This window comes from Sphaerodactylus townsendi, linkage group LG04 (genome assembly GCF_021028975.2).
Source record: "Sphaerodactylus townsendi isolate TG3544 linkage group LG04, MPM_Stown_v2.3, whole genome shotgun sequence".
Classification (NCBI taxonomy): Eukaryota; Metazoa; Chordata; class Lepidosauria; order Squamata; family Sphaerodactylidae; genus Sphaerodactylus; species Sphaerodactylus townsendi.
The window spans coordinates 151,229,924-151,239,802 of NC_059428.1; the positions used below are offsets into that span (position 1 = coordinate 151,229,924).

The window sequence follows — 9,879 nt, forward strand, 5'->3', positions numbered from 1 at the left end:
GTTGTGAATGCAAAAAGTGCTTCGTGCAACTGGAGGCCGCTTCTTCAGCTGCCTCTTAAAGATAGACATTTATTTCCAAAATTTACGTCCTTGTACCGGTAGTGAATTAGGTTTTAAACGCCGCCCTCTGACTCGTGTTCCTATCGCTTTAAATCCTCATTTCCCCTCCAGTCAGCCCCGCCCCTTCTCTTGATGACCTGCCCATCATGCCGCCCAAACCGGGTCGTCCTTCTTCCCGTGAGCCTCAAGGCGCAGTCGCCTCTTTTTCCCATAGACCCTTGCGAAACAAGGCCACAGCAAAATGGCGGACCGACCCGGTAAGCGGCTGCTAGCCGAATGGAACCTTCAAGGTGACCCGGCTGGGTGATCACCCGGTTTGGGGAGGGAGATCCGTTCTTGTCCCCGCCCCCCGTCCTCATGCTTTGGGGGTGTCTGAGTGGGGGGGTTTCAAATAGTGACTTTTTGTGCCTCGTTCCCCTTGTGCGCGTGCGCAAACCTCATACCTGTCCTTGTTGCCTTATGGCAAGCTGGGTCGTTTTCGACAGGCGGGGATCCAACAGGTGCAGCAACAACACCGCCTCCCCCGCTTCTCGTGCCTTTTAAATGATGCACCAGCCTATCCAGCCACTTGGCACTTTCTGCCCTATACTGTCTCTCTTCTAGTTCCCGTGAAAGATTTGAGGCTCTTGGATGTGAAATTGGGCCAGCTCCCGACATGGTTGGCATCAGGAGATTACAGCCCTGGAGGGATTTATAGAGCTTACAAACGAGGTGGGTAGAAGTCTGCTTTGGGGGTGTGCATCCCTAGTGGTGGCAGCTGCATCTGAGAACAGGCCTGTTGGTTCAGTTGACTACAATATACTACTTTTAGCATTATTACTAGCAGTCTCCTTGCGTTCTTGAACTTGGTGCTGTAACCATATGCCCCTTACTTGGACTGTCACAGAACTGCTGAGTAAAATTGTATAGGATGGTGTGACAAATTGAAAGCTACATTTGCAGATTTCAAGTTTAAAGGTACATGGGATTTCAACCTTGCCACAAGCCCTGTTTCTGATTATTGACCAAACAAAATGCAATTCCAGTATTACCTTAAAAACCAACATTTTGTCAGATTAGTGTTATCGAGGGGCTGAAACTGCTTGAGAATCAGTAAACTTGCAGGCCATATTTTCAGGCAAGCCAAACTTGACATTGGTACTGGCAGGCTAGGATTGGGAATTGTGATAGTGTTTGCTAATAGGGAAGATTTCTCTAGCCCTGCTGAATGCCTTGGTGTTAGAGCTGTGAGCCAGCCAGTCTTTTCCTGCACACAGAATTTGCTTTACTGCAGAGCTGGTGTCACTAAACGGTTCTGAACCCCCAACCCCTTGCTGTTGTGGCCCTATCAATAGCCATAAACTGAGGTGGCCCTATCACTAGCCATAAGCTGAGAAAGCAACTTTTTGAAGCTCAGAGTTCTTCTCTCCCCTCTGCCCCCCACTTAGGTACCGGCCGATTTTACACCAAGTACTTTGATGTGAAGAAAGGTGGCATCGGGGGCCTCGCAATGATACTTACAGGCTACGTGGTGATCAGCTACATCTGGAGCTACGACCATATTAGTAAGTGAAATCTTACAGGTCTGACAGTCTTTGAAAAAAACTTGGTAGAAAAGCCTTCACGTCTGGGTGCAAGAGCATGCAGTTGTTCATCCCGGGGTCTTAAATCAACAATCTTTTAAGGACAGAGTGGAGCAGGTTGGGAAGAGGCAGGCCAGCTTATTTACGTCTGTAGGATAGAGTTCATCCTGTCTGATAGAGTAGTATTGGAAAACAAGACAGGTGTGATGAAGTTGTTCTATAATTGTATCAGAAAGAGTCACACTTTGATCTCCAGATGGAAAAGCCAAGAGGCTGTAACCAAAAGGAAGCCCTATACATCAAAGGCTAGACTGCCTCATGGCAGGAACATAGTTTTCCTGGAAAGTAAGGAACACAGACTTGGGAGATTCTGATCCCGGCTGAACTCAGGTGAGCATCAGAGCTCAGGGTGGCTGAGACAAGCCTGCAGGAACAGTGCCATTTAGCTGAGAAATAATTATATTTAAAACTTTATTGTTTTCTGTTTTTATTTTCAATAAAATCTTAGTATCTGGAAAAAGTATCTGTAGAAACAAGCATGGCTCTCCCAGGCTTGGTTTCATGATTTACAGGACTCCAATGAAATCTTGTAAATAAGACGTCCATATTCCCACTATGCCTCTGAACTGGTCTGGCCTAGTCTACTGGTTTTTTAGAAACACCTCATAGTGCTACTGGCATTAAGTAGCCTTTGACCTCATCCACTAGGCCTGCTGCTGTGTGTTGCAGTTTCCTGCATCAAGGAAAGCTTACTATTTCTTGCCTGAGTTGGCCATGTTTGCTGTGGTTGAGATCTTGGTTCCTGCTTAGGGTTGTCCTTTATCCTGTGGGTGAATATAGTAAACCCAAAGCCAACTGACTTGTTTTAATCATGCAGAGCATGACCGCTGGAGGAAATATCATTGAGACTAAATGCACCAGAAGAACACAGGCGCCCCTCGACTGGCAGTAGGAAGAGCAGAGATCGCATCCACAGAAGGCTCCTTGCCCTTAAATGCTGAATTCGTTTCCAGTATGAGCAGACTATTGTGACCAATAATAAAACATTTGTTAAAAGTGTACTGTAAGAGGATGTGGCTGAATTCTTTTCCAGTGGGAGCCGTATATTCTAACCAGTAAGAAAACATTTATCATAAGTGTACTGCAAGGCGACTTGTGACGAAACTGACTTTTAAGTCTGGCTTAAAGTAAGTGCTGCATTTTGTAAAGTGTGGAACACTGGTTGTGCTTCAAAGGCCTTTCCTATCTGTAGCAACCTTGCTTGCCATGTGTTGAGATTCACAGGGTCATAAATGAACTGAACATTGCACCGACTGGCAACTACCTCGGTGTGTGGTGGAGTCTCCTTCTTTGGAGGTTTTTAAAAACAGGCTGAATGGCCATCTGTCAGGAGTGCTTTGATTATGTGTTTGGCATTGCAGGGGGGTTGACTTGATGGCCCTTAGGGTATCTTCCAACTTTATGATTCTACTTCTAAGGGCAAACATGAGTGTTTCTATCCCTAAAGAATAGTTAGAAGCCCCACTGTGTTCCCTTCTCACACCAGGGATAGCATGTGCTAGCTGTTCATGACACACAAATCAGCAGCCTGCATTTTCCAGAATCTGTACCAAGGGTAGGCCTTGATACTATGCATATTGCATAGTCCATTCCAGATTTTATAATTCCTGGTTAGTAAAATGTGTTAGTTGGCACGCTGGCACTTCTTGAAATCAGCTGTTTTTGTTGTCTACACAAAAACGATCCTTAAACATAGATATCTCTTTTTGCAGACCTGCTGCCTTCTCCACGGATGACAACACGGGCCTTTTTGGGGGGGAACGTTTTTAATCAACTAAAAGCATAGGGTGTTCCACACAACATAGGACTCCAGTTTTATTCTTCCTAGGCACATCCCCCCCCCCCAAAAAAAGTCCAGCCCCCAGAAATAAAAAGGCTGCCTGACAAAACAAAAATAAATTTTATCTTCTGAGGAGTAAGGCTGGTATTAGAGCAGCAGTCTTCTGGCTCAACTTTGAAGAAGTCTACCTGAGGGAGACCACTGGCAGTGTTCAGGGATGTTAAGCTAACGAATGCTGAATCGAGGCCTACTGCAGCCAAAAGGGTTAAAGCAATAGTATTTTCTTTATACACATGTGTCTGTAGCACCTGTCTGCTGAAGACTGAAACTTTTTGAGCTCCAGCACTTATCATTTTGAGGTTCCATCTATTCACAGAAGTGAGCTGTCTGTGCAGGCTCTTTGTATTGGCTGCTCGTGCCTTGCGAGCGACCCGTAAAAGTGCTGTAGAGTTAATGCCAACTCTTGCCCCCAGATGCTCACCCAAGCGCTTTGCAGAGAACACAGCTGTGTGATGCTTCCCTCCACTCGGTGCAGAAAACAGACTAGCCCTTGGTCCCTTTGCACTGTGTTCAGGGTTCAGTTCAGGGGCTGCTTGCACAACCGAGGACTTGAAGCACAAAAAGAAGGTTTCCATTCTGAATGCAATTTGAAGTTTCTGTATTTCCCTCTCCTTCAGCACAGCTTCCCCACTGGGTTGCATTTCCGTTAAGGCAGAATCCGTTCAAGGTCTAATTTCAGAAGGGTTGAAACAAATGACGGAATTATAAAAAAGTCGCAAATGAGGAGTCCACCCAGCAAGACAGCCCTTCTGGTACTGGTGCTTTCAAAGGAAAAAATAGATCAATGGTTTGAATTGGTGGTTGGCTGCGCTCTGCTTCCATTTTCTTTGTCAAAAGGGAAGTTGTCTCCGCTGTGGTTGTTGGTTCACTGTCCGCTAAGAAAAGCCAAATGTCCCTTTGTGCATCGGTTGGCATAATGTCCTTTTTCACCACACTTGAAGGAGAGAAGAAAAAACCACGTGAAGCTATTTAAGTACACAAAATCCTGAGTGGAAAAGGTAGCCACCTCACAGGTAAGGCAGCAAGATTCCTTCCTTAGGAAATCCTGTTTCAGAAGTTTCTATCTCTTATGGTTGAGACATCTGAATACACAAGGAAATTCCCCAGACAGACTTTTTGCAGATTATGACTTTCAACACAGCTCTGAGCTTCTCCCATCCATCTTTGACACTATATCCCAAAGCTCAATCTCTTTCAAAACACAAGCTGCTTCCCAAATTCCACGCAACTAAACGGAACCATGAAAATTACCTACAGTTGTGAATGGTTTTACTCCACTTGCAAGATTCTCCAAATTAAACTCCTGTCACACACACACATAATTATGCCTTCAACTTACCTTGTAACAGGTGACCTGCTCCAGTGGCCGGGGACCTCTGTTGCCCATGCTGTTATTCTGAGTCTGCATGACTCCAATGACCTGGGGGGTCCTCTGTTGGTTGGGAGAAGAGTTCTGACTCGTTAATTGGATCAGGGATGACGACCTCTGCAGCGGCGGGTTGTTGTTTTGCTGAGGACGGGAGAAAGAACAGGCCACGTGAACGATCAGTCTTTTCAAGTCTGCCGGCTGGGCTAAATATTACATGCCCAGCAGTTAAACAGCCCTGCGCAAGAACCCAGATTTCCTCAGCACATCTTGTTATCTGCAACTCTGACCTAGCACGCCGGAACAGCCATGCAACTGCTAAGTGGTTTAAGCTCACACACCCTCAAAGTATATTTTAAAGTTAGGCCACCGTGTCAGATCAGTCTGCGACTCTGTGACCCACAAGGCACATAGGACCTTGCGCATTCTCTCCCTCCCTCCTTCATTTATAGGCTGTGAGGTCAGCCCAAGGAGCAGATATACCGCAATGCTCCTTACGCAGCCTAAATTCCATCCATCCAGTAGCCACAGAAGTGCCTTCGCTGCACACTGGAGAAGTGATCGAGAAGCTGCATACCTTTTGCTGAGGTTGCGTTGGCTGAGGCAGGGGTGGCTGCTCTGTGGTTCCCATGGGAAGTTCAAAGCGAGGGCTGGTTTAAAAAAAGAAAAAGTATGTAAGGTAATAGGCAAAGACAGAGCTGAACCTTGAGGGACTGGCTGGAATCCATTTCTTCAAGAAGAAGGTTTGGATTTCTATCCCCCCCTTTCTCTCCTGCAAGGAGACTCAAAGGGGCTTAAAATCTACTTTCCCTTCCCCCCTCACAACAAACACTCTGTGAGGTGCTCTGAAGAACTGTGACTAGCGTAAGGTCACCCCGCTGGCATGTGTGGGAGCGCACAGGCTAATCTGGTTCACCAGCTCAAGTGGCAGAGTGGGGAATCAAACCCGGTTCCTCCAGATTAGAATGCACCTGCTCTTAACCACTGCTCTCCTTTGCACAATACAGCCCGGACATATGTATACTAATTTAGGTAACACTTGCATGGGTAATAGCTTGAGGTTATTCATGTAAAAACATGTTGCATAGGACGTGTTGAAGGTAAAGGCCGAATGTGGGATCACTGCCAATCTAAAAATTCCTTCCCATCCACAAGGAACACTACACAGCATAGCAACTGACCCATGTTAGACTCAAGGAGGAAAAGCTGAGGACCAAGGAGACAATCCTGGAATATACTCACTGCATGAATTTGCAAGCAGGCCCTTCTGGACAGAACCCCACCAGGTAATTCACACATATAACCCTCCGGGTGTGTCTGTGCCGGCAGAGGGGGCCTGCAACACAGAACATCAGGGTCATGTTTTCAACATACAACATTTGACCCACCCACAACTGCAAGGCCTCCTTTGGTTTTTCAACCTTTCAGGATTGAAGCAAGTTCTCCCAACAGGCCAACCAGATCTCTGGCTCCAGCCTTCCAAAGCTGCAAGAGGCTGGCATTTTTCTCACAGGACAAAAAGCAACAGAGACCACTAGCAAAGAGGAAGGGAATACGTACCATGCTTACAAAAGCCTCGGTCATACCAAGGACAGTCTTTGATCTTGGACTCGGGGTCAATATGTAAGAACGGACATTCTTTGTTGCTGCATTCCCCTGCAATAGGCAACCACACACTTGACTGAACAGAGCAGGAGCAGAGAAAAGTGCCACCCATGACAAACAAATCACTCCCCAGTCCTGAAAGATGAACAGTGCTAGGAATCTCTTAAAAACATTTCCTTTATCACAGGAAGATCTGCTGATTTTCCTTCTTGCGTGCAAAGCGGCAACAATGAACAGGTTAAGCCTAGCCATTTCAGCATTCTCTATCCAGGTAAGTAAATAAGTAGCCCAGTTAAGTATGAAGAGGGTACAGGGCAAATGTATTAAAATATAGTCTCACATCTCTAAACTTCCAGGACAAGGCGGATGATGTACTGTTCCCTTAGTGTGGGAACAAAGCCTTTTGGAGCCCTTTTGTGAGGTGGATGGATGACAGAACAAGAGATAGGACCATGGCACAGGGCTACCAATCAGTTAGTCAAATCTTATCTCTGCTTTAGAAAAGTCAACCTCAGCCCAAATCTATGATGAGGAACTAAGAAATTGGATGCTGTGAAATGTACTGAGCTGCTGCAAATGCCTTTGAATGCTAAGGCTCAAGATATTATTGTGGGCATAGCAAAATCTCAAGAATACCTACTCAGAAGGAAATAGACCCTTGTCCAACAGGGCTTATGCCCACAGATCTATGAACAGGATAATTAGCCCAAAGTCTCCCTTTTGGAGACAAGCCACAATGACAGACAGATGGACACCCCAGTTTCTCTTACCAAATTTTGAGTAGAAGTAGCATTCTGGCATCTTGGTCATGTCATACTCATGCAAAAACTCACACTGGTCCCCCTTCTTGCACAGCCCCCGTAACCAGTGCTTGCAAACCACAGTCTTTTCGCCGCTGATGTGCCGGAAGGGACACATTCCTCCTAGAGCGCAGGAAAGCAAGAGCATGAGTTCACAACTTACAGGGGAAAGATTCTGTGCTAAAAATGGCTTCCTGTCTGCCTGTTCCCATATTCTGTTTCACATAAAGATGTTAATAGATGGTATATTCCTCCACCATAGAATAAAACATGCTGGACCTTCTTTGTTGTAGAATGCTTCGCCTGGGTCCTGGTGCCTACCTAGCCCTGCTCCCCCTATCCATTTGAAAGTAAAAATACATTTTGGCATAAATAATCTCGTACCAAAGTACCATGTCCACTAGTGCACAAAATAATGGTTTTGACAAAGGCAGCATGTATAAATGAATGATAATTCTCATATTTGTTCCAGACTATGTTCCAATGTGAAAGAATTCAACTTTTTCAACTGCTGCATCTCAACTGAGGGAATATTTATATGGAACAGCATTTATATTTATTTATTTATTATATGGAATAGCATAGCATCTTTGTAACTGAGGCATACCTTTCCCACAGGCAGACTTCAAAAAAAATTCACAGACAGCAGCTCCTGATTCTGGGGAGAAAAACAGACATACAGTGAAACATCAAAACTTCCACTGCGCTACTGATTTAACATTAGAAGTACCATGATTCTTAATTAGTTACATAGTTCAGTGTGCCCAGGTCTGCAATTCTTCACTCAGATGGAGGTGTCCTATGCTCTTGCATTTGAGCACATCTTCCAATACCAAGATTTTTTAAAACATCCACGTAGAAAGCTCACAGTGGCAACAGAATAAAAAAATGGGCACTGGAAGTACAGTGGTCCATTTTATCAGGGACACAGTGAGAAATCCAAGAAAGCGTTCCCCAACGTTTTCTCTCTTACCCAACCAGCCTGATCAATAGCTCTTTCTAACCACAAAGCACACATGCTGTATGAACAGAAAATGGCCCCTGCAGGTTGATGATCTTTGGGTTCTTTTTTTTAAAGTATCTGTTGTAAAATAACACAAGAATACAAAAACAGACAGGGGGAAAAATGGCATTTTAGGGAGCTTTGTCCCCATCTGAGTTATTAAATATATAGAGCACAGTGGATCAGTTTGCAAGACCTGAACAAGGCTGTTAACAACAGTATGTTTTGAAGATCATTAATTCTATGTGTGTGTGTCTATGTATGAAGGACTGTCAAGTCACTTCTGACTTATGTCAACCCTGTGAATGTATGCCTTCCAAACATCTTGTCACTTACAGCCACGCTCAAATCGGGAAAACTGAGAACAGTGGCTTCCTTGATTCAGTCCACCTCGTACTGGCTCTATGGCTTTCCCTGTTGCCTTCAGCGTCTCCTAATTTTATTTATCAACTTTAGGGTTGCTGTAAGTCAGAAATGATATGATAGCCCCTTAATGCATGCACAGCACTGTCCAGCAGGGAAATTTACAAAGTTGCATATGGAATTCCCCTCAACAAATGGCATTATTCATATGATATGTAGTAGACAGAAAAGATGGCGTGTAAGATAGTTATTTCTTGAATGGACGTGAAGATGGAGATCAGAATATCTGTATGACATTTAGTGGGATTTTTTTCTGCGTGTATTCTTTCTTTTATAAAAATATTTTTATTAATTTTCATACAATATTTGACAGATATAGAAAAGATACTTCCAAAAAGACAGGAGCAGAACAGAAAACAACATCTACCCAAGGCTATATTAATATAATCATTACATAATGGATCCCAACGTGACATTCTAATATTGTCAGAGAAACCATCACAAAATCTATAAGACACTCTTCTATGTATGTATTTTTTCGGAAGACTTTAATAAAGACTTTATATACGTATGTTAAAAAAACAAATGGCATTATTCAAAATGCATTGGGAAGACTGGAAGCACAGCCACTTCCCTCTCTCTTTCCAACCCATCCTTGAGGAAAGGAGCTTTGACTCTGGAAAGCTCTGTGGGCCTCTAAGATGCTACTGGACTGGAGGGCAGTTTTTTCTCTATATATGCTTGTTCCTAACGCGGTGCCTCCATTTTGCTTTTCACAACAGCCCTGTTGGGTAGGCCACGCAGTTAGGCAACAACTGCCCCCAAAGCAGAGGTGGGATTTGAACCCAGGCTCGGGAAAACTGGCTGGCTTTCCCAGAGAGCGCGGGGAAAAGCATCTGGCCTCGCGCCGGGCTCACGTACTGTCCATGCCCGGGAAGGGGAGCGGCTGCGCGCCGAGCTGCTCCTCCACCGCGATCTCCAGCTCGAACTTGATGTGGTCCACGCTGGCGATGAGCTCCTGCATGATGGCGGCGGCGGTGGAGCCTCTTCCGAAAGGAGAAGAAATCGCCGTTCCGGCCAGAAGTTGAGGAAAACCGCTCCCGCAAAGGATGCTGGGAATACTGACATGCGACCCGGCGGAGGGTGATGACGCGCCCGCGCGCTTCGACCAATCAGAAAAAGCTTTCTCTCTGAGGGGAGTGAGTGGAGGAGGAGGAGGC

At 45.3% G+C, this 9,879-nt stretch overlaps 2 protein-coding genes across 2 annotated transcripts; one reads left to right on the forward strand and one right to left on the reverse strand.

The window, feature by feature from the left end:
* The first annotated feature begins 202 nt into the window (after positions 1-202).
* ATP5MF (ATP synthase membrane subunit f) lies at positions 203-2,683 on the forward strand. The gene is made up of 4 exons (XM_048492532.1): positions 203-317; positions 664-771; positions 1,488-1,604; positions 2,500-2,683. The coding sequence occupies exons 1-4, from the start codon at positions 302-304 to the stop codon at positions 2,526-2,528; spliced, it is 270 nt and encodes an 89-aa protein (XP_048348489.1). The 5' UTR covers positions 203-301; the 3' UTR covers positions 2,529-2,683.
* A 751-nt stretch (positions 2,684-3,434) lies between these two features.
* Positions 3,435-9,765, reverse strand: CPSF4 (cleavage and polyadenylation specific factor 4). Its single transcript, XM_048492528.1, has 8 exons — positions 9,581-9,765; positions 7,901-7,951; positions 7,264-7,416; positions 6,449-6,544; positions 6,131-6,224; positions 5,466-5,538; positions 4,862-5,032; positions 3,435-4,456 (listed from the first exon to the last, which is right to left on the reverse strand). Exons 1-8 carry the CDS (start codon positions 9,681-9,683, stop codon positions 4,388-4,390), a joined length of 810 nt encoding a protein of 269 aa, XP_048348485.1. The 5' UTR covers positions 9,684-9,765; the 3' UTR covers positions 3,435-4,387.
* Positions 9,766-9,879: the final 114 nt, after the last annotated feature.

Coding starts and splice junctions, on each gene's coding strand:
- ATP5MF (XM_048492532.1), top strand. Junction 772..1,487: donor TTATAGAGCTTACAAACGAG/GTGGGTAGAAGT, acceptor CCCCCCACTTAG/GTACCGGCCGATTTTACACC. Junction 1,605..2,499: donor CTGGAGCTACGACCATATTA/GTAAGTGAAATC, acceptor TTAATCATGCAG/AGCATGACCGCTGGAGGAAA.
- CPSF4 (XM_048492528.1), bottom strand. CDS start 9,683: ATGCAGGAGCTCATCGCCAGCGTGGACCACATCAAGTTCGAGCTGGAG. Junction 7,417..7,900: donor GAAGTCTGCCTGTGGGAAAG/GTATGCCTCAGT, acceptor CCTGCGCTCTAG/GAGGAATGTGTCCCTTCCGG. Junction 4,457..4,861: donor AGCAGGTCACCTGTTACAAG/GTAAGTTGAAGG, acceptor CTCTCCTTCAAG/TGTGGTGAAAAAGGACATTA.